Consider the following 24,599-nt stretch of genomic DNA (forward strand, 5'->3'; position numbering starts at 1 on the left):
GCAGTGTCGGTCGGGGGCTGAGGTCCCACGGTCCTTCCACCGCGTGCGTCCCGGAGCAAGCGCACTACAGGTTCCGTGGCGCCTCGCGCGCGAGTGGGGCCGGCCTGGGGAGGGCGGGGCGGGGGCGGGAGCGGGAGCCCAGGGCTGGCTGGCGGGCGGGCCGGCGGAGGCGGGGGTGGGGGAGAGAGAGGCGATGGAGGGGAGGAGTGGAGGGATGGGGGAGGGAAAGGGACGGGAGGCGGGAGGCGGGGCCGAGCCGGAGCTGGAGCAGGAGCTGAAGCCTGAGCCGGCGGCGGCAGTGGAGGCGGTGATGTCGGTGCAGGTTGTGTCGGCAGCGGCCGCCGCGAAAGTGCCTGAGGTGGACCTGAAGGACCTGAGCCCCTCCGAGGCGGAGCCGCCGCTGGGACTGAGCACGGCGGCCGTGAGCGCCATGGCCCCCCCGGCGGGCGGCGGCGACCCCGAGGCCCCAGCTCCCGCCGCCGAGCGGCCCCCAGCCCCCGGCCCGGGCTCGGGGCCAGCTGCGGCTCTCAGCCCTGCCGCCGGGAAAGTGCCTCAGGCGTCGGCCATGAAGCGGAGCGACCCCCATCACCAGCACCAGCGGCACCGCGACGGCGGCGAGGCCCTGCTCAGCCCCGACGGCACCGTTACCGAGGCGCCGCGCACAGTCAAGAAGGTATTGGGGCCGGCCTGCCTGTCGTGCAGAGAGAGGGCGGGAGGGGAACCACGCGCAGATCCTGTCGGCACCGCAGCACCGTCCTCCACGCCCTCCCTCCTGATCACAGACGCAGAGAGACCCTTTTCCCCTTAAACCCACTCTCAGAGATGCCCTCCCCCGGGCCCCGTGCTGGGGAGCGAAGACTCCCGCCGGCGCGGTCGCACTTCCCTATGGATAACATGGAGGTGGCGCTTTCCACTCCTGCCTGGAATGGGCACGGGAAGAGGCACCTAATGCCGCCCCTCCCTGCACCCCCAGCATACTCGCGGGCCGTCTTTCAGCTTCTCCGGGGAGAAGACCCCGATGGTTCAGAAAAACCTGACCGCTTATGAGCGATCACCCAGCCAGGCGGGTGGGAAGGTCTTTGCTGATGGAAGTTAGGAGTAAGCAGTAGTGACCTCGCCTTGAAATCCTCGGTCTGCCTGGTTTCTGTACCGATGATGACTTTATGCCTTTCTGTGGTCAGCAGCGTCCGCAGAGCAGTGCTGCTGCCCTGCCCTTCCCTCGGTACTGCAATGTCCGTGCATCTTCTCTGAATGTACAAGTGTCAGAGGTTGGTTCTCTCGGCCCCGTAGTCGGCCACCGGGATTAGTAGGCTGTGTGTAGAGAGCGTGATTTATTGGTTCCTTCTGTTGCGACCTGACAGGGTTAGGAAGAAATGCTCCTACTTTTGGGGAAAAGCTGTCGTTGTCGTTGTGGGGCTTTCTGTCTCAGCGGCTAGCTTCTTTCCGATGTAGTTGTGAAGAGACAGTAGCCTTGGCGCAGCGGGGAGTCCGTGTGCCTAGATGTAGTATATACACTGAGTGGCCAGATTATTCTGACCACCCCATCAGTACTTCATTGGCACTTCCAAAAATACTGAATATTGAAAACTTCCTAAGCAAATACTCTCAAGGTTTTATTATTTGCATAACTAATTCACTTCATTGTACTGATGGGGTGGTCAGAATAATCTGGCCACTCAGTGCATACTCTGTAGTCCCCTTACAATGCTATGCTTAGTATGCCTCTCCTCCCGTAAAGCTCAATCAGCCCAGGAAAAAAGGGGCAGATCTTGGAAAAGACAGAGCTGTGCATCATGTAAAAAACAACAACACAATTATGGCTCTAATTTCTGAGATACATACAATATGGACACCATGATTTTTGTCTTTTTTTATTGTTGGGAACGATTTCTAATTCTTTATCAGAACAGCATGAAAGTGTTGTGAAATCGGCATTGGTTTCACTGTAGGACTCTGCGGAATTGGAACCAGCTTAATTTTAGTTGTAATAAGCCCATGATTAAGTTATGAAGCAGATAACCCTTTCATTCTACCTACTCAAATACTGGTGGTTAACAGACGATGTCAGAGGCAAGCCTGCAGGAACTTGTTTACTGATGCTTTAGGACTGTTTCCTTGTCCTTTGCAGTGTGAAACTCCTCTGGGAGGAATTACAGGAGGAAAGACAGGCAGCATGAGCCGCCTTTACTACCTATATATGAGTCTGGAAATCTAGAACATGTTTCTGAGTAGTTTAGTTGCTTTATAACTTCAGACAAATTTTTTCCTGCGGTTAAGGTTCTTTTTGTGTAAAAATGTATAATTTGATTAGATCTCTTGAGGGTAAGAGTTTAACAAATTGTTTTTGGAATGGGATTTACTGTCTGGCAGACATGGTTTGAATCCTGGTAACCCCTGCTAACTAGCTTTGGGGTAATTTCCAATTCTCTAAGTCTTAGTTTCCTCTTCTATAAGGACACGGGTATGATTGAGGATTAGAAGCATTTATAGAGGGCTTTAGCATTGAACTTGGTACATATAGTAGTGGCTTAAGACATAATAGCTGTTGTTATTAAGAATTTATTTTACTCCTCTTTCCATTATAGCTTAAGTGCATGTCATTAGGGCCACCTCCAAATGATACACAATTCAATATATTCTATAAAAAGAAGTTTAAAAATTGCAGGCCAGCATATCTGTCTTTTTTCTTAAGTCTAGGTGTGCTTCTTGACCATTTTTTCCTTGTTGCCAAACCACCTTCTTCCTGTTTTTCCAGTATAAAAATGTAGGTTCCATAATTCTAGATTTACTCAGCACCTCAAGGCTATGGAAGGCAGGACCTAGTTTTCTGTACAGTGTCGTGACTCAGTTGGTTGGGAATCATCCTGTACACTGAAGGGTTGCTGGTTTGATTCCCAATTGGGGCATCCCCGTTGGGGGAAGTGCAGGAATCTGATCCATGCTTTGCTTTCACATGGATATTTCTCTCCTTTTCCTTTCCTCTCTCTCTAAAAATCAATACAAATATTTTTTTTTAAAAAAATCTCTGCTGGATGTTAAGCAGGTATAACTCTGGGCAAGGATGCAGCTATATGACATAGCTAAAGGCTACTTTTTGGGGACAGAATCTTTAACTTTCTTGTTATTGAATTGGTTAAATTATAAGTGCATGAGACTGCCCTGCTTTCCTCATGATGAAAGTCACCTCACCAAGGGACTACAGTGTGACATTTTGATATGTTGAGCCTTTCTTGATTCTTAGGTTGTTTACTTAATCAATCTGACCTTGACTCCTGCTTTTATAGAGGGTAGGGAGAGACTGGGGTACTTGGGGATTGAAATAGCTGCCTTTGGCTGTATAATTGGTGACTGTTGCTTTAATTTTGTAACTGTCACATACGGGTTTATTTGTCTTAAGTCATATTTCCATTGATGGTATCCCTTACTCCATTCATGTATCTGCCATCATTTTTCTTAGTTCTGTTACTCGCCTCTGCCACACAAGGGGAAAAAACTTTTACAAGAGCCAGAATTCCCAAGCGTGGTAGTTAATAAGAATGAACATATGGTGTGTAGGTTACTTAGTCACATCTTATCTTTGGCACAAGTTACATTTTGTAATTTGTAATACTCTGAGGACCAGATCTTGTCATTGTGGCTCTGACATATTTGTATATAATGTTTTTCTTTATAAGCTCACACCAAATGAATCCAACAAACCAAAAATCTTTATAAGAAGTGATTGGTGAAATGGGAAGAGAAGTTCCACAGTGAATGGAGTGGTAAAGTTGAGAGGATTTCGTCCCTATGTTTTTAGAAATGGAGTTATAGGAATGTCACAATACAGAAAACAAGGCAGAAGAGAATTTATTTCAGAAAAGTTAAAACTTTATGTCAGTAAGGCTGTGAGCCAAGAACTGTAACTACTTTGTGCTTACATCAGTATTGGTAATGACTATGTTCGAGCAGATTATTATTTTTTTTTTGGCAAAGGTATGCACCTTGAACTGGCTTTGTTGCTGTCAGCAGAGGATGAGTTGAGCCATGTTAGCACTTTCTTGCCTGAATTCTTTAAGCTCTTAATTTGGTTAATTATGGATTACTAAAATAGAATCTTTAGGATCTAGGCATGGGAATGTGGGAGCAGTGTGACTCCTTTTGCCATTTAGGAAAGTACAGCTTTGCAAAATTTTTCAGTAAGGCAATTGGCATATTGACCCTAATAATAGTTACCATTAATTGGCCTTTTATATGCCAAGAATTGTTATAGGTGTTTTCTTAATCCTGACAACAACACATTAAGATATAGATAGCATTATCTCCATTTTACAAATAAGGAAATGAGGTCCAGAGAGATAAAGTGCCTTGCCCAAGGTTATACATCTAGAAAGTGGCAGAGGTAGGACTTAAATCTTTGTCTTAAACCTTTGTCTGTTTCCAAAGCCCCTGTCCTTTTCATTATGCCACACCAATTCTTTCTAACTTCTTTTTTGTGGACATGCTCATTGATGAGAGAGAGCGAGCGAGCGAGCGAGAGAGAGAGAGAGAGAGAGAGAGAGAGAAAGAAACATTGATGTGAGAGAAACATCCATCACTTGCCTCCCATATGCACTCCAACCAGGGACCAAACCAGCACCCAAGTCTATGCCCTGACCAGGGATCAAACCCACAACCTTTCCATGTGTGGGATGATGCTCCAACCAACTGAGCCACACTGGCTAGGGCCTTTCTAACTTCTTAGATGCTTGGTTCTGGTCTTCTCCCAGAAGTCTTGGAGAATCGAATTCCAAGGTATGTGTGTCTGGTTTAAGGCTTAGGTTATCCCAAAACCAAGTAAGAATCTGAGTCAGGGCTTTAGGAAGAGGAATGAGAAAAAATTGTACAAATGTAGGACTGCAAAGAATTATAAAATTAGGAGAGAGGAAGAAGAGTATTTTAAAGAAAAAAGCATTTTAAGATAAATGATGCATTTTCACTTTAGTAATTTACTAATCTGAAATTTTATTCTTATTTTTAAAATTATAGATAGATATGGAGTTCCTAAGGAATATGGCTCCTAACTGTGGAGCTGAAAGGTTTCCCTACCATCTTTATGAATCAATCTCTTCTTAACCATTTTGCAGGTTAGAAAGGGAAGCATGTTATACATTCCTGCTGTGTACCCGGCATTGTATTAGAGCTTTGCATATACTATTTTATTTACTCCTTTTAAGAGCTCTCAGAGAGCCCTAGCCAGTTGCTCAGTGGTTAGAGCACTGACCGGAAGACTGAAGGGTCTCAGGTTTGATTCTGGTCAAGGGCTCCTACCTGGGTTGCAGGATTGATCCCTGGGTCCTGTAGGGGAGGCAACGAATTGATGTGTCTCTCCCATCGATGTTTCTTCCTCTCTCTCCCCATCCCTTCCACTCTCTAAAAATTAACGGGAAAAATATCCTCGGGTGAGTATTTAAAAAAAAAGAGCTCTCAGAGAGAGGTAGTGTTATCCTTATTTTATTGAGGGTTGAAGAGATTAAGGAATTTGTCTCAAGATTACACATTTAGTAATGTGATGGAGCTGACGGAATTCTAATCTGTTTGACTCCAAACTCAGTTGCTTTTCAGTTGAAATATTTCTCTGTTCAAAAATCAGATTGAATCTTAATCTGTGTATTTTTTGTGGATGTTTTTTCACTAGTAGGTAGTTTCTTTTTATTTATGAAGCTTATTTAATGGTCTTATCATATATTTATGTGAACATTTATGAATCTTCAGAGAAAGCAGCCCTTTTTTTGTATTGTAATTTGCGAATTATATTGGGAAAGATTGAACATTAAGAGCTGTCTTAGGAGGTTGCTCAGAGCTAAAGTTGCAGTTGTGTATTCGATGTCCTGAGGAAAAACTTAGTTCTTTAATATCCAGTTAATTCAAGAAGTGTATTGTTCATGAAGAAAGGAGAGTAAGGGGGGAAAAAAGGTTTGTTGGAATCTTTATTCAGACTCTTCTCAAGTTGATTTTATAAAGAACGTGCAATTTCTTTCTGGTGGTTCTTATTTAAATATTTCAGAGAGGTACAACTGAGGTGGATGAGAGAATAAACTGGCAGTTGCCCTGGTCTGCTGTCCTGCCATTGTGTTCAGGTGGTATGCACAATCAGAGGAGCTGAATTCTGTTTACCCAATAAGAGGTTCAGTAAGCTTGGTCAGGTTTCTATGGAATTTGTGGGAGCTTTTTATAGTCTGAATGACCTATGACCTGAGATTTGGTGAGAGCTAAGTGAGCAGAGGAGAAAATGGTGGAGTGAAATTCCTTCTGTAACGGGACCCCCTCTTCCCCACTATATTCTGCAACAATTCACTGAACCATTTTCTTTCTTGGGCGCTGCATTGATAGCTGGTAGTTTCCTGTTCTCTTTTTCAAGCGTAAATGTATTTGTTTGGGGCACCTAGTTCTTCTTAGCTCAGGAAGGGTACGGACAGAAGTTTTAGAGCTGCTGGTGGAATTTCTCTGACTACAAATCAGGCTTGTTCTTTAAGCCTTTCTGAATGCTGCAGAACTGTCAGTGAGAGTTAAGTAACCTGAGACCAAAACTGTTTTTATCTTCCTTACAAACTTACCTCCTGTAGTGTTCCAGGGGTGAACCCTTTTGATCATTCTAAAAGATGAGATACTGTTGACTACGTTTTCTTGGAAACTCTTCTCTTGGCTTCAGTTAAAATTCTTCACTTATGGCTGCCATTTACTGAATATTTAGTTTCTGCCAAACATCTTTCTTTCTCATCTCACTTAATCAGGACAGTTTTATCAGATGAATATTATTATTTTACAGACTAGAAAATTTGGTCTCAAAGAGATTAATTAACTTGCCCAAGGCTTTGACAGTCTGTGATGCCTTTGGGATTAGTGAGATACAACACTGCCCATAGCAACAGTGGGAGGCTACTTCTCTGACCAAACTCCCATGTGAAATCTGCTTTAGTACTACACCTAGGCTGCTGCTAAGATCACTCTGTGCAACAGTTTGTTTGTTTGTTTGTTTATTGCTGACAGTATTACAGGTGTCTCCCATTCTCTCCTCCTCCCCGCTTTACTCCCCTCCACCCAGCCCTTTGTGCAACCTTTTGGATCTCAAGATCTACAACTTGTTCCTCCGTTATTAGCAAATTCCCATATAGCATCAGCCTCTAGCAGCATGATCCAGTTACAGGGTCAACGGTGGGAATGCTACTAGGGCAGTGATGGCGAACCTATGACACGTGTGCCAAAGGTGACACGCGAACTCATTTTTTTGGTTGATTTTTCTTTGTTAAATTGCATTTAAATATATAAAATAAATATCAAAAATATAAGTCTTTGTTTTACTATGGTTGCAAATATAAAAAATTTTTTATATGTGACACGGCACCAGAGTTAAGTTAGGGTTTTTCAAAATGCTGACACGCCAAGCTCAAAAGGTTCGCCATCACTGTACTAGGGTGTCATCTGGTATCCAGAACTATAATGGTGCAGCCTAAGCTACAGTGTCTCCTGCTTGGCATTAGCAAACACAACTTTCCAAAACCTGTTTTGTATGCTGTTTTTAGCTGTGTAGCCCTGAAGCAGGTTCTTTACTCTGAAAGCTACCGCATATTCTTTCTCTGTTTAATTCAGCCATAGTTGCCTTCTGCTGTTTATGGAACTCTGAGTGATGCACTGGTTGAACCTAACCATCTGCCTTTTTAGTTGTCTGCCTCCATGCGGATGAGAATTGCTGGAGAAAATCAGAAAACTAGGCAGATCAGTATCACTACAAATTCATAATCATCAACCTCATATGCATGATCATTATTGCCTAGCAATGTTATACATTTCTCTAGTAAGTTCATTTTCCCACTCACTGGAAATGACTATTTCATACTGTCTCTATTTATTTCTAATCGCACATGTTCTTTTTATTTATTTTTATTTTATTTTTCAATTAAATTTATTGGGGTGACATTGGTTAATAAAATTATATAGGTTTCAGCCATGACCGATTTGGCTCAGTGGATAGAGCGTTGGCCTGCAGACTGAAGGGTCCCAGGTTCGATTCCAGTCAAGGGCATGTACCTTGGTTGTGGGCACATCCCTAGTAGGGAGTGTGCAGGGGGAAGCTGATCAATGTTTCTCTCTCATCGATGTTTCTAACTCTCTATCCCTCTCCCTTCCTCTCTGTAAAAAATCAATAAAGTATCCTATCTAATAAAAGAGAAACATGGTAATTAGTGTACGACCACTACCCTTCCCATTGGCTAATCAGGGTGATATGCAAATTAACTGCCAGCCAAGATGGCAGCCGGCAGCCAGGCAGCTTAAAGCGAACATGAGGCTTGCTTGCTTCAGTGACGGAGGACTCCAACGTTCCCCGCCTGCCTTGCCAGCCTCTGAGCTGCAACTCTAAGCAACTATGTTACAAATATAGAAGCTAAACAAAACCCCAGAAACCTGCTTTAGTCTGTAGGGCTTCAGCCAGCAGGATCGCAACATTGTTTCAAATACAGAAGGTAAACAAAGTCCAGAAACCTGCTTTCAGCAGCCGAGGCCTAAGAGCTGGAGCCAAGCCTCAGATCTAAAGCTGGCCCAGAATAAAAAAAAAAGAAAAAGAAAAAGAGGAGCGGTTGGGAGCTTTAGTCACCCGCCAGCCTGAAAACAGCCCTCAGCCCCACACCCAGACTGGCCAGGCACCCCAGTGGGGACCCCCACCCTGAAGGGTGTGTGACCAGCTGCAAACAGCCATCATCCCTTCATCCAGGCTGGCTAGGCACCCCAGTGGGTACCCCCACCCTGATCCAGGACACCCTTCAGGGCAAACCAGCCCGGGCCCCACCTGTGCACCAGGCCTCTATCCTATATAGTAAAAGGGTAATATGCCTCCCAGCACCGGGATCAGTGGAGCCGAGAGGCCTCCGGCACCGGGATCAGTGTGACAGGGGGCAGCACCCAAACCCCCTGATCGCCCTGCGGCTCTGTGCATGACAGGGGGCGGCGCCCCAACTCCCCAATCGGCCCTGCTCTGAGCCCGACCAGGGGCTGCACCTAGGGATTGGGCCTGCCCTCTGCCACCTGGGTGCAGGCCTAAGCCAGCCAGCAGGTCGTTATCTCCCGAGGGGTCCCAGACTGCGAGAGGGCACAGGCCGGGCTGAGGGACCCCCCGCCCCCCCGAGTGCACAAATTTTTGTGCACCGGGCCTCTAGTATTAAAATAAATTAAAAAAATTATATAGGTTTCAGGTGTACAATTCTATAGTACATCATCTGTATATTGTATTGTGTGTTCATTACCCCTGTGTTCTTCTTTTTATTTTTTATTTTATTATTATGTTTAAATATATTGTTATTGATTTCAGAGAGGAAGGGAGAGGGAGAGAGATAGAAACATCAATGATGAGAGTGAATGATTGATGGGCTGCCTCCTGCATTCCCCCTACTGGGGATTGAGCCCGCAACCTGGGCATGTGTCCTTGACTGGAATCAAACCCAGGACCCTTCAGTCCACAGATGGATGCTCTATTCACTGAGCCAAACCAGGTAGGGCTGTATTCTTCTTTTTAAACCAGTGATGTGCCTTATACTTTATTATAAAAAACAGAAGCTGCTGCCGTAGCTGGGTTGCTCAGTGGTTAGAGTGTTAGCCCACAAACTGACCCGGGTTTAATTCTGGTGAAGGGCACATACCTAGGTTGCAGGCTTGATCCCCTGCTGTGGTTGGGGCTTGGTGTGGGAGGCAACCAATCAATGTGTCTCTCTCACATAGATGTTTCTTTCTGTCTCTCCCCCCTCCCTTTCACTCTCTTAAAAAAAAAAATCAATGGAAAAAATATCCTTGGGTGAGGATTAACAAAAAACAAAACAAAACAAAAAAAACCCCAGAAGCTGCCAAAGGGAATCCCTTCATCTTTGTACCTTCCAAATCTACAAACTTACCTGCATCTCAGGCTTACCTTTTACTGATTCCCACCTGTTACGATAGAGGACCTTCATTTCATCCAAGACCAGTCCCTCTATAGGTGCTCTAATCATATTCTCCTGTCTTCTTAAGAACTTCCTTCAGTTATTTCCTCTATATACTAGAACCTTTTCTGCAGTATTCAAACTTGCTCTAATCTTTCCCATTTTGAAAACCCTGTCCTCTGACCTCCATATTTCCTTTCTGCTATTCTTACCTTTTTATTCCTTTCAAAGTAAGCTTCTTAAGTTTTCAATACATGCAGTATACTTTTTTCTTCCCATGAACTCTTTAACCCAATCCTGCTCTTATACTCTGACCCAAACAAAATCCTCTTGCTAAAGTTGCTAATATCTGTATTTCTAGTCCTCTTCATATCAGACCTCTTGGCATCATCAGACATAGACTTCTTACCAAAACAGTCTCCTCTCTCGGCTTCCAGGACTCTGCTCTTTCCTAGTTTTCCTCTTATTTCTCTGGCTGGTCCTTAGTCTTCTGTGCTGGCCCTTTCTCCTTGCATCTGGGTCCTCTGCTCTTCCATTGTGTGTTCTCTCTAAGTCATCCCTACTGTTCCTATGCCTTTGAGTATCATCTACATACTAACAACTCCCCAAATGATTTCTTTAGCCAAGAGCCCTCTTCTGAATCACAGCCAGTCTTGTGTGTGTACACTGCCTACTGGCTATTGGGCTTCAAAGCTAACACGTCCAAAATGAAATTTTTTGTCTACCTGTTCAATTCCCAAATAAAGTTCTTATTCCTTCATATCAGTAAAATTGTATTTGCATTATTTTTTCTTATGTTTAAAAATTGTTTTTAATTATACAAGTAATGCTTGCATATATTCTTATAAAATAATTCAATGTAGTAAAACAGTTCTTCCTTGTCCCTCAGACAGTCTTATTCCCCTTCCCAGAGGTGACTTTTATTCTCAATTTGTTTTTCTTTACTTTTTTGTCAGACTTTATACTTACATTTGTACATAGAGAAATTTGTAGTTTTATAATTTGTACATAAATAAAAGCATATTACATATACATTTTTTGGAGGTTGTGCTTTTTTTTTTTTTACTTAAGAACAAATATTGGAGCTTTTTACATATTAGTACCTATATATCTATCTTACTCTTTTTTTAACTGCTAAATTGGTTTCCAAATCTATACTGTTGTTGTTTATTAAACAACATTTTATGCACATTTAACTTAATATTTTTCTTTTCTTTATAGACTGTGCTGTAATAAGTATCTGTATGTGTCCTCTTTGTATACAAGTATATGTGCTTCTCTAGGATAGATATCTAAAAGTATAGTTTTGGAGTTGAAAGATACCCACATTTTAAACAATGCATAATGTCATGTTGCCTTCAAAAATGGAGTACCACTTTACATATCAGCTCATTATATATATAAGACAGCTCTTTCACTACAACTTCACTAATACTAAATATTTTTACACCTTTTATGAGAAAAATCTTTTACTGTTGTTTTTGCATTTTTCCTGATTAATGAAATGCTGAGAATATTTTTATGTGTATATTAGCAATTTATATTCTTTTTTTATAATTGCCTGTTCATATTTATTCATTAATGAATATTGAGTGACTCTATGTGCCAAGTGCTGGGTACAACAGTGACCAAAATAGGTATAGATCTCTGCCATCGTATAGACTTATCTTTTTCAGGTAGACTTACAGAAATTATTTAAAATTCTGGATATTATTTCTTTCTATATATGTACCAGCATTTTTTTTTACCGATCGTTTTCGTGTTGACTTAGTACTTTGTTTATGATTTTAAAAGTTTTTATATAATTAGATTGACCAGTTTTTTTCTTTTATGGCTTAAACATTTTTTGTCTTAGAATGGTCTTTCCTATCCTAGGTTTATAAACAAATTCTTTTATATTTTCTTCAACTATTTTTATGTTTGCATTAACATATTTTGGTCTTAAATTCATCTGGAATTTATTTTTATTTGTAATATAGGGACTATTTGTAATGTAAGATAGCTCTATTTGTCTTCAAATAAAAATTAATATCTTGGGTTTGTTCTTTTTCTTTTTCTTTAACTTATCCTTCTTAATGATTTTCTTTCTTAACTTTTAGCTGGACATGTAGAAGTAACTTTTGTTTGAAGGCTGTATCTATTTAACTCAAGAATGACACTAAAAATTGCCATCCTGGCAGTACTTAGTGCTTATAATGAGTTATTCCTAGAAGCACTTGCTATTTTAGCAAATGTTATTGTTTATAGTAAACAGTGTTATTATTATTTCATGGATATAGATTGTTTTGATAGAAATTGGAGTCTCAATTATATCTCAAATACATATCCTATGCAGTAATGGCTTAGAGAGTAACTTACCTTCTGCAGTTATACTAAGTTGGAAAAATATAGTAATGTGTGGTCCTTTTCCAAAATGACACCTATTTTTTTTTAAGGCATTGCAGGAATTGAGTATGTGTGATGAGACTGTAGGAAGAAAATTTTTTTTGTCCTGATTAGGTAGTTGTGTGCAACTATCTTTCAAAGTTAACAATATATTAACCTGCTCCAGGTTATAAAAGGACTCATTTTCCTGGCAGGTAAATAAACTGTCCTTTTAAACAAAGCTTTGTTGGTTAAAGCTTGATTAAATCTAGTCTTGGGTCCCTCTGTTTTGGGAGACAGAAATGGAATAGGGATTTTTACTACATTCGTGTCTATTTTTATAAGGAAGAAAAGATGGTTGGTCATATACTAGTCCCTTTTTAGGGCCTATGGTGGACTGTACTATAAAGGAGAAGCAATTTTACTACTTCTAGATACTTGTCTAATACTCTTCCCTGATACTGTGTGAGCTTCTTTTACATAAAAAACCATTTATGTGTTGTGTGTTAAACACTGCTAAGTGATAGGGTTATTAAATCAGCCAAATGCCATTCTTGCCCTCCAGGAGAGGGTATGGCTATAAATATGGAAATAAATACAGTCTAGTTTGATATCACATTGTTTGCGGGTAGTTTTTATTGCGCGCTAACAGGTGGCGCGGGCCATTTTTGCTAATTTTTTGCACAAATGGCAACGTTCAGTAAAATTACGATAACTTTAGTTTACGTATTTATATGTTACCCACATTCTACCGCTAGTCTATAAAAAACGTGTTAATACGTGTCCCGCGCTCTACTACTACAGTCAACGTAAAACGTATAAATACGTTTCCCGCATACAATGTGATATGAGCAATACTGGAAGTAGGAATTGTCAGCTTGAAGAGGTCAGCATTGAAATCAAGGTGACACACCTTAGGAAAACTAGTTGGTTGTCCATCCAGGAGGCTTTGCAATGTAGCAGAACCTTTGTGAAGTTTCCATGTTCCAGTGTTATAAATCCAGAAATTTACTTTTAATACACTTAAGAGATCATTCACCTGTTAGGACTGGCTCATTCAAACCAAACTCACAAGAGACTCATATTTAAAATAGAATGATAATTTTAGGCCCTGGCCAAGTAGCTCATTTGGTTAGAGCAGTGGTCGGCAAACTGCGGCTCGCGAGCCACATGCGGCTCTTTGGCCCCTTGAGTGTGGCTCTTCCACAAAATACCGACTTCTGCACATGGGCCACGAAGTTTCAATCGCATTGTACGTGCGCGCCCGCGCATGACATTTTGTGGAAGAGCCACACTCAAGGGGCCAAAGAGCTGCATGTGACTCGCGAGCCGCAGTTTGCCGACCACGGGGTTAGAGCATTGTCCTGATACACCCAAAGTTGTGGGTTTAATCTGCAGCCAGGGCAAATACAAGAAGCAACCAATGAATGCATAATTTAAGTGGAACAACGTATCAGTATGTCTCTCTCCCTCCCCCCCCCCCCAATCAATAAAAAAATTAAAACAGAATGATAATTTCTAATTTATGGTTAGGTGTATATAATAATTGAGCTGATTTAATATATGGGTCAGTCAAATGGTACTCTGAAAAATCAACATGGGAAGTCTAATTATAGTTAAAAGCAATTTGGAATCTTTTTTTTTTTTTAATCCTCACTCGAAGATACTTTTCATTGGTTTTCAGAGAGAGTGGAAGGGAGGTGGAGAATCTGAGAGAGATGAAACAACTATGTGAGAGAGACGCATTGTCAACCTGGGCCAGAGATTGAGCCTGAGCCTGCAACCGAGGTACATGCCCTTGACTGGAATCGAACTCATGACCCTTCACTCTGAGAGTCAACGAACACTCTATCCATGGAGCCAAACTGGTTAGGGCAAGTTTGGAATCTTTTAGATCAGCGGTTCTCAACCTGTGGGTTGCGACCCCTTTGGAGGTCGAACGACCCTTTCACAGGGGTCGCCTAAGAATCATCCTGCATATCAGATATTTACATTATTATGATTCATAACAGTAGCAACATTACAGTTATGAAGTAGCAAAGAAAATAATGTTATGGTTGGGTCACAACATGAAGAACTGTATTTAAAGGGCCAGAAGGTTGAGAACCACTGTTTTAGATCCTTGCTACTCACACTGCTCCATACCAGAAGCATTGGCATCATCCCGGAGCTTGTTATAAATGTACAATCAGAGGCAACTCTGATTCTAGACTAGTTTATACCCACTGGAACCTCAATTAAAAAAAGATATTTTTATTGATTTCAGAGAGAAAGGGAGAGGAAGATAGAGAGAGAATCTTGATCAGCTCATGTCTCCTACCAGGGGTCAAGCCTGCAACCTCAGCATGTGCACTGACTAGAAATCAAACCATGACCTCCTGGTTCATGGATCAATACTCAACCACTGAGCCACACCAGCCAGGTGCAGCCTCAGTTTTGTTTACTTATCCTATTTAAGGCTAATATGCAAATCGACCAAATGGTGGAATGACTGGTCGCTATGACGCGCACTGACCACCAGGAGGCAAACGCTCAACACAGGAGCTGCCCCAGCCCGCAGGCCCTGATTGCCCAATGGGGAACAGGGAACCAGGGGTGGGTGGCAGCGGATGCTGATGGCGCTGGGGCCCCGATTGCCTTGCCAGTTGTCCCACACACAGAGGGTAACTGGTGGCAGTGGCGGGTGTGACCTGCGAGCGGGTTGGAACAGCCAACCTCTTGGCCCCTCCCCCGGATGGCAGGCCCGATGGGGAACCAGGAACTGGGGCTAGGTGGCTGCGGACTTGGGCAGAGCCTAGGCCCCGATTGCCCCGTGAGTTGCCCGCCCCGAGGCAGGGCCAGCTGCCAGCAGCTGGGGAAGATCAGCCCTGATTGCAGGCCAGGCCTAGGGACCCTACCCATGCACGAATTTCATCTGCCCGGCCTCTAGTTGTTGAATAGTTTTGGCTTAGCAGGTGGTCTTATTTTGTTTCTCTTTTATGAAACCTCAGAGTAGAGAGGCAAGAAAATCATTTTGGGGTTTTGTGGTAGGGTAGAAATTTATAATAAAATTTATCATAACTCATGACTGATGTGGCTCAGTGCTTAGAATGTCAGCCAGCACACCAAAGGGTCTGAGGTTCAATTTCTGGTCAAGGGCAAGTTCCTGGGTTGCAGGTTCTATCCCGATCCAGGTTGGTGCACATGTGGCAATGGGTAAACTATGGTCTCTATAATAATACAAGTGTAATATGCAAATCGACCAAACAGCCGAACAGCAGAACTACTGTCCAGACAACCTTCTGGACGAAGCTGGGGCTGCGAGGGCCGAGGCAGCTGGGGCTGAGCCCCTTGCACAAATTTCGTGCATCAGGCCTCTAGTATTCATATAATGAAGTACCTCACAGAAGTTAAAATGAGCCAATTAGAAAATCTACATGTGTTCAGACTGGTTAAAACTCAAAAGTAAAGCCCTAACCAGTTTGGCTCAGTGGATAGAAGGTCAGCCTTCGGAAGTGTCTTGAGTTCGATTCTGGTCAAGGGCACATACCTTGGTTGCAGGCTCTTCCCCACCCCGGCCCTGGTAGGGGCGTGTGCAGGAGGCAACCAATTGATGTGTTTCGCTCACATCAATATTTCTCTCAGTCTTTCCCTCTCACTTCCACTCTCTAAAATATCAAGGGGAAAATACCCTCAGGTGAGGATTACAAAAACAGAAAACAAAAAAACTCTAAAGAAGAATGAAAAAAGCAGGCTGCAGAATACTATCTACTCTATACCATAATTTATATTATATTTATAAACATACAAAACAGTGCTGCATAATGTTTGTTGATATACAGTTGGTACTGATGAACAATATGTAGCAAAAGTATTTTAAAAATGAAGGGGAATTGTAAACAGCAAAGTTTGGACAGAAGTTACCTCTGTGGTGGGAGGGAAAGTATGAAGGTTAATAAATAGAGAAGGAGTACAAAAGGATCTTCAATTTTATCTACAACTCTACAACTGGACACCCGGTGCATGACATTTGTGCACTGGGGTGGGGGGTAAGGGGGTCCCCCCTGCACCATCTCGCAGTCCGAGACTCCTCGGGGGATGTCCGCCTGCCGGTCCTTAGCACTGCTGTGGAGGCAGGAGAGGCTCCCGCCACTGCCCCTGTGCTGGCCAGTTGTGAGCCCGACTTCTAGCTGAACGGCGCTCGCCCTGTGGGAGTGCAGTGACCACCAGGGGGCAGCTCCTGCATTGAGTGTCTTCCCCCTGGTGGTCAGTGTGCATCATAGTGACCAGTTGTTCCACCATTTGGTCAATTTGCATATTAGGATTTTATTATATAGGATGTTTCATTTCTTTAAAAATATCTACAAAAAATTATACAAAATGTTAACATTTGTTAAATTGGGCAGTGAGTACAATTCTCTCAGGACTCTTCCATGTACTTGGGAAAACATTTTTTTTAAACAGGTTTAATGCTTTTGGGGACCTGTATTTGTAAAACTATTATACTAATGTATCTCTGGTGCCTAATTCACTCAGTGTGATAGAAACTTTCAAGAATTTAGGTACAAGCATACTATAAGGTGGAATCTTCTGTGCCCTAACAAGATATTTCTAAAAAAAAAACAACAACCCCCCCCCCCCCAAAAAAAACAACGCTGCCTGAGGCACTAAAAAACCTGGCTATGTGGCTATGTGGATACCAGTGATCTCTCTATCAACCAACACAATCAATGTGCCATCCCCACCTACATCAGTGTAGTTTTAAAATCTTTTAACTTGCACCTAAATTATTACCGAGTCTCTATGCAAACTTATACCATGAACTACCCAATAAGTAAAAAACCCCAAATTACATCTCTTTCTAGTTTTAACACAATTTTTCCTCTCCACCCTACATTCTTTTTTTAAATATATATTTTATTGATTTTTTACAGAGAGGAAGGGAGAGGGATAGAGAGTTAGAAACATTGATGAGAGAGAAACATCAATCAGCTGCCTCCTGCACACCCCCTACTGGGATGTGCCCACAACCAAGGTACATGCCCCTGACCGGAATCGAACCTGGGACCCTTCAGTCTACAGGTCGACGCTCTATCCACTGAGCCAAATCGGTTAGGGCTCCACCCTACATTCTTTAGTCCCCCACGCCCACAGAGGACTCAGTATGAGTCCTCCACATAGGTGCAGTGTTTCTGGACCTGCTAATCTTGGGCAGATTTATGTGACTCAGATAGCATCAAGTGTGTTCGTTAGTGCCAAGGAGATCTAAGCATGGAACTTGGCTTAACCAGCAATGAAGGATGAAAGCTCCTGAAAGAAAGAGGAGACTGACTTTTTATCTAAGCATGATGAGTACATCAAACAGAAAATGATGCCCAGGAACGAGTGGTTCCAGAAACATGAATTCAAATAAAAACTGGCTTTGTAGCATTCACTGTTTTGCAGATCCAATGGCAACCAGTCTGTTTTTTCTTTATTTTCTGGCTCAGTTAAAAGTACCTTAGAGACTTGTCCCTTCTCAAAATAACTATGGAGAACACTGCTCAAGTCCCATAAAAATCTGAGTTTTAAGCATTACCTATTGGGTCAGTCGGTCTCTCTCTCTCTCTCTCTCTCTCTCTCTCTCTCTCTCTTCCGGAGGCTCTATGTTTTTGTCGGAGGGATGGGCCTCAGAGTATATATGGGTCTGTGTGGGGTATCTCTGTGGGTACACATAGAAGATTCTGTGGAGACGTATGGGGTTCTCTCTGTGCGTGTGTGTCTTTGTGTGTGGGAAGGATCTGGGTAGAGGTCTTCAGGAGTTCTGTTGCATGTGGGGAATCTCTGTGTGTTTGTCTTTGTACATCTGTGCCTGTGTTTGTTTTTCTTAAATATGTTTTTATTAGAGAGAGAGGAAGGGAGAAAGAGAGAAACATAGACGAGAAAGAAACATCAACATTGAAGGGATGCCTCCTGTATGCCTCCCACTGGGGATTGAGCCAGAAACCAGGGCATGTGCCCTGATAGGGAACTGGTGACCTCATGGTGCATGGGTCGATGCTCAGCCACTGAGCCATACCATCTGGGCTGTCTATGTTTCTATGTCTATGTGTCCATCAAGTATTTTATTACAAGTCTTACAATAAGTTTTTGCTGTTGTTAATCCTCACTGAGGATATTTTTTCCATTGATTTTTAGAGAGAGTGGAAGCAGGAAGGGTGCAAGAGGGAGAAAAAGAGAGAGAGAGAGGGAGAGAGAGAGAAACATGATGTGAGAGAGGCACATTGATTGGTTGCCTTCCACATGTGCCCCCAACCTGGGTCGGGATGGAACCTGCAACCCAGGTACGTGTCCTTGACCAGAAATTGAACCTGAGACCCTTTGGTGTGCTGGCTGACACTCTAAACACTGAGCCACATTAGTCATGATGTACAACACATTTTTTAATAAATTTCTACCCTTCCACAAAACCCCAAAATGATTTTCTTGCCTCTCTAATCTGAGGTTTCATAAAAGAGAAACAAAATAAGACCACCTGCTAAGCCAACATTATTCAACAATAAGTAAAAAAAAATTTTTCCCATTAGCAGCTACACTATTTTACATTTCTCCTAGCAATGTACAAGTGTTCTAATCCTCAACATCACTTGTTACTAATTAATTAATTATGGTAGCTATCTTAAAAACAGTTCTATTTCCCCCAAAAATCTCCTTTGCCCATTTGCAGTCAATCCCTGCTCCCATTCTCTTCCCCTAGTAGTCACTGATTTTCTTTTTTTCACTATAGATTTGCTTTTTCTGGAAATTTCATGTAAATGAATTATGCAATATATGGTCTTTTGTGTCTGAGTTGTTCACTTATCACAGTGATTTTCAACCTGTGTGCTCACAAGAATTTTTAGAACATGCAATACCTGACTATTTAGTCAGGGGCACTGACCTCTTTTCCCTTAGATTGTCAAATAAAAAAAAATGACAACAGCCACCCAGCCAGTGTGGCTCAGAGGTTAAGCATTGACCCATGCACCAAGGGGTCACTGGTTGGATTCTCAGTCAGGGCACATGCCCAGGTTTTAGGCTCGATCCCAGTGGGGGGCATTATGTCTCTCTCTTATTAATGTTTCTGTCTTTCTTTCCCTTCCTCTCTCTCTAAAATCAATAAAAACATATCTTAAAAAATGACAGCAGCCAACACAACAATGGCCACCCAGTGTGAATGAATCAGAATTATACCTATTTTTTTTGTCTGATTGGTAAAAAATGTATTTTTTGGTGTGCTGCAGAATTTTAGTGATTAGTTTACGTGTGCCATTGTTTTTGATGTCCATTTATGTATCAGTAGTTTTTCCTTTTAATTACTGAATGGCATTTCATTGTATGGCTGTACCACTTTTTATTTATCAGTTGATGGACATTTGGATTGTTTTCAAGTTGACTATTTTGAATAATGCTGGTATGAACAATCATGGTTATGGTAAGTCTTTGTGTGGGTATATGTTTTAACTTATCTTGGACAGATATCGATGAGTGTGTCATTTAACTTTATAAGAAAAGGGCAATCTTTTCCAAAGTGTATGTTCCATTCCCCCAGCAATATTAGTGTTTCAGTTTCTCTACATCCTTGCCAATACTTGGCCTTGTCAGTCTTTTTTAATTTGCATTTCACCATGACTAGAGGCCCGGTGCACAAAAATTTGTGCACTCGGGGCGGAAGGGGGGTCCCTCAGCCTGGCCTGTGCCCTATCGCAGTCTGGGACCCCTCGGGAGATAACGCCCTACTGGCTTAGGCCTGCTCCTGGGTGGCAGAGGGCAGGCCCAATCCCTAGGTGCAACCCCTGGTCGGGCTCAGAGCAGGGCCGATTGTGGAGTTGGGGCACCGCCCTCTGTCATTCACAGAGCAGGGCGGATTGAGAGGTTGCAATGCCACCCTCAGTCACACTCAGGGTAGGGGCTCAGGGTAGGGCCGATTGGGGGGTTGGGGCACCGCCCCCTGTCACACTCAAGGCAGGGTCGATGGGGAGGTTGCGGCGCCACCCCCTGTCACGCACAGAGCAGGGCCGATCAGGGAGTTGGGGCGCTGCCCCCCATCACACACAGAGCAGAGCCCGTGGGGGGAGGGAGGGTTGGGGTGCTGCCCTCTATCACCCACAGAGCAGGGCTGATCAGGGGGTTGGGGCGCCGCCACTCTCACACTCAGGGCAGGGCTGATGGGGAGGTTATGGCTCTACCCTGTCACACACAGAGCAGGACCTGTGTGTGTGTGTGTGTGTGGGGGGGGGGGGGGGTTGGGGCGCCGCACCCTGTCACACACAGAGCCACAGGGCAATCAGGGGGTTGGGGAGCTCCCCCCTATCAGGCACAGAGCAGGACTGATCAGGAGGTTGGGGCATCTTCCCCTCTCACAAACAGAGCAGGGCGGAGAGGGAGGTTGTGGCCCCGCCCTCTGTCACACACAGAGCCGCAGGGCGATCAGGGGGTTTGGGCGCTGCCCCCTGTCACGCTGATCCTGGTGCTGGGAGGCATATTACCCTTTTACTATATAGGATAGAGGCCTGGGTGGGGCTGGCTGGTTTGCCCTGAAGGGTGTCCTGGACCAGGGTGGGGGTCCCCACTGGGGTGTCTGGCCAGCCTGGGTGAGGGGATGATGGCCGTTTGCAGCTGGTCACACACCCTTCAGGGTGGGGGGTCCCCACTGGGGTGCCTGGACAGTCTGGGTGAGGGGCTGAGGGCTGAAGCTCCCAACTGCTCCTTTTTTTTTTTTTTTTTTTTTTTTATTCTGGGTCAGCTTTAGCTCTGAGGCTTGGCTCCAGCTCTGAGGCCTCAGCTGCTGAAAGTAGGTATCTGGTTTGTTTAGGTTCTATAATCGAAACTCTGTATCAGCTCCAGCTCTGAGATCCCAGCCGGCTGAAAGCTAGTTTCTGGGGTTTTGTTTAGCTTCTATATTTGTTACAGTGTTTCTTAAACTGCAAGCTCAGAGGCCGGCAAGGCAGGCGGGGAACGTTGGTTTCCTCCGTCACTGAAGCAAGCAAGCCTCATGTTCAGTTAAGCTGCCTGGCTGCCGGCCGCCATCTTGGCTGGCAGTTAATTTGCATATCACCCTGATTAGCCAATGGGAAGGGTAGCGGTCGTACGCCAATTACCATGTTTCTCTTTTATTAGATAGGATAGTGTCTTAATTTTGACAGATTAAGGGACTAGATAAATTTTTTTTTTTTAAGTTTCAATTTCTATTTATTATATTCAGAGTAAAATTGAGCATCTTTTTATGTGGTTTTTTTTGGGTTTTTTTTTTTTTTTTACTGTTTTTTTTTTTTTTATTGCTTAAAGTATTACAAAGAGTATTACCTATGACTCCTTTTTTTCCCGCCCTTGACAATCCCCTGGCCTCCCCTACCCCCCAGTGTCTTATGTCCTTTGGTTATGCTTATATGCATGCATACAAGTCCTTCGGTTGATCTCTTACCCCCCCTCCCTCCTGCCCCCCAACCCTCCCCGGCCTTCCCGCTGCAGTTTGACAGTCTGTTTGAGGCAGCTCTGCCTCTATCTATTATTGTTCATAAGTTTATAAGGTCTTTATTATCCATGAATGAGTGAGATCATGTGGTATTTTTCCTTCATTGACTGGCTTATTTCACTTAGCATAATGCTCTCCAGTTCCATCCATGCCGTTGCAAATGGTAAGAGTTCCTTCTTTTTTACTGCAGCATAGTATTCCATCGTGTAGATGTACCACAGTTTTCTAATCCATTCATCTACTGATGGGCACTTAGGCTGTTCCCAGATCTTAGCTATGGTGAATTGTGCTGCTATGAACATATGGGTGCATATATCCTTTCTGATTGGTATTTCTGGTTTCTTGGGATATATTCCTAGAAGTGGGATCACAGGGTCAAATGGGAGTTCCATTTTTAGTTTTTTGAGGAAACTCCATACTGTCTTCCATAGTGGCTGCACCAGTCTGCATTCCCACCAGCAGTGCACGAGTGTTCCTTTTTCTCCACATCCTCTCTAGCACTTGTTGTTTGTTGATTTGTTGATGATAGCCAGCCTGACAGGTGTGAGATGGTACCTCATTGTTGTTTTGATTTGCATCTCTCTGATGATTAGTGACTTTAAGCATGTTTTCATATGTCTCTTGGCTTTTTGAATGTCCTCTTTTGAAAGGTGTCTATTTAGATCCTTTGCCCGTTTTTTGATTGGATTGTTTATCTTCCTTTTGTTGAGTTGTATGAGTTCCCTATAAATTTTGGAGATTAGGCCCTTATCAGATATGGCATTGGCAAATATGTTTTCCCACGCAGTGGGCTTTCTAGTTGTTTTGTTGATGGTTTCTTTTGCTGTGCAAAAGCTTTTTATTTTGATGTAAGGGACTAGATAAATTGACATGTATTAGTGGATGTCACCTGCTTGACATATATTTCTTAGCTATAAAATGTAATAATCCTTTTGTCTCTTGTAGAATCAGGCAACCTGATATTCTTTAAGTTTCTACTTTGAATTAGTTTTTAATCAGTACTATAAATTGACAGTTCATAGGATGCTTGTTATTTTTAAATTCTAGGATATTCATATTGTGAACTCCCCCAAAATGAAGCATTTATATCCCCTGATGCTGTTTTAAAGTTCATTATGGTTTTCATATCTGTGGGGAGAGATTCTGTGATATTATCTCTTTAAAGTAAACTATGTGTTTGTGTGTAAAGTAAACAACATCTATGGCTTATAGGTATAGTTCATTTTATAGTCCAAACCTGTTGTTTCATCTATTCCAATAAGAGCTACAGGTAGCATTCTTCTCCTTGTGGATGGGGACACAGGTTTAGGTATCTTGATTAATAAGTGTGTGTGTGTGTGTGTGTGTATGATATTTCAAATTACTGTCTTATCCCTTAGACTGTAAACTACAAGGGCTGAGACTATTTCTTAGTGTATTGTTAGCATCTGGCAGATAGTAAGGGTTTTGAAAGAAATAAATCAGTCTGTTTTGTGATACGTAAAGAGGAGTGACTAGTATAAATTAACTTGGCTTTAGGTGAATTTTCATTCTCTAAATCTTCAGAGCATTTCAGAGTATGGATTGTTGTCTATTTAGCTTAAATGGAAAAATTTTCCTAGTTTCCTCTTAGTAATTAAGCTAAATATTACCAAATTTATTATTATTCTCTTACATATATACATTTAAAATTTATTTATTTTTCATTATTTTTAAATATATATTTTTTTATTTCAGAGAGGAAGGGAGAGGGAGAAAGAGATAGAAACATCAATGATGAGAGAGAATCATTGACCGGCTGCTTCCTGCACACTCTACACTGGGGATTGAGCCCACAACCTGGGCATGGGCCCTGACTGGGAATTGAACTGTGACCTCTTGGTTCATAGGTCGACGCTCAACCATTGAACCACACCGGCTGGGTTACATTTTAAAAATTTAAAGGCTTCTTTTCCTTTATAGTTTGGTAGAATCAATAAATTTGTGCTGTGCTTCTGCCAATTAGTCAAACTATTTTCATGTCATTTCTGAGAGATTTTAGGCCTATACGGATGTGACTGATTTGGGCAATTTTGTAGGAATCTGCTTTAATAATTAAATATAATGCTTTGAGATAACCAATGATCAGAAAGGGTTGGTTATAATTATCAAATAGAAAGTTCATATCTTTTTAGTAAAATGGCAGTTTATTCCTAAATCTTTTTTTTTTTTTTTTGAAGAAAAGTCAGCATTTGTTAGTTGTGATTGGTTAACAAATCCATTGATTTTAGCAGCTCATTTGGGTGGTATTGAATAAAGAATTCATAGTTGACTTTTGAGAGCTTGTCTCCATTTTCTGTCTGCTTTGTTGTCTAGGACCTTGCTAACATGGAGGACTGTTAGAACTTGCTCATTAGGGGTTGAGCTGAAATTTTTGGCTCTCAGCCTTATTCTCTGTCCTTGTGCTTCAGTGACCGTATTAGTCCATAATTTAATTCATCTGTTTTTCTCTTACTGCTTGTTAAGGTCGGGGAAGAAAATTCTTTTTCCTGCTACCCTCCTAGGATTGCTGAGTAGGGTCCTGTAAATAGAAATAGAAAGTGCCTATCTTTTTAGTAAAATGGCAATTTATTCCTAAATCTTTTTCTTTGAAGAAGAATCAGCATTTGTTAGTTGTGATTTATAGATTTATTCAGTGTAAGTTTTATGTAACAAGGGAGCATTCATAAGGAAATGAAGACTAAAGAAATAGTTATACCTGGGTGTTTTTATACTAGGTTTGATGAGGAGTGGAACGTCATGGGAAAATGTGATAGGACAAAATAGTATGAGCTAAGGGTAGTAAACTGGGGAAAACTTAGCAAGCCTATTCCTTAGGATTC

At 42.6% G+C, this 24,599-nt stretch overlaps 1 protein-coding gene across 1 annotated transcript in view; it reads left to right on the top strand.

The window, feature by feature from the left end:
- Nucleotides 1-310: 310 nt before the first annotated feature.
- AHCYL2 (adenosylhomocysteinase like 2) overlaps nucleotides 311-24,599 on the top strand; it is a gene marked incomplete at its 5' end in the record, with an annotated part of 164,561 nt that continues 140,272 nt past the window's right edge. Inside the window, one exon of the mRNA XM_081102807.1 lies at nucleotides 311-673. Within this exon, the coding sequence (XP_080958933.1) occupies nucleotides 311-673 (363 nt within the window). The remainder of the gene's footprint in view (nucleotides 674-24,599) is intronic.

This window comes from Myotis nattereri (assembly GCF_964212035.1).
Source record: "Myotis nattereri genome assembly, chromosome: 11".
In the NCBI taxonomy this organism is placed as follows: Eukaryota; Metazoa; Chordata; class Mammalia; order Chiroptera; family Vespertilionidae; genus Myotis; species Myotis nattereri.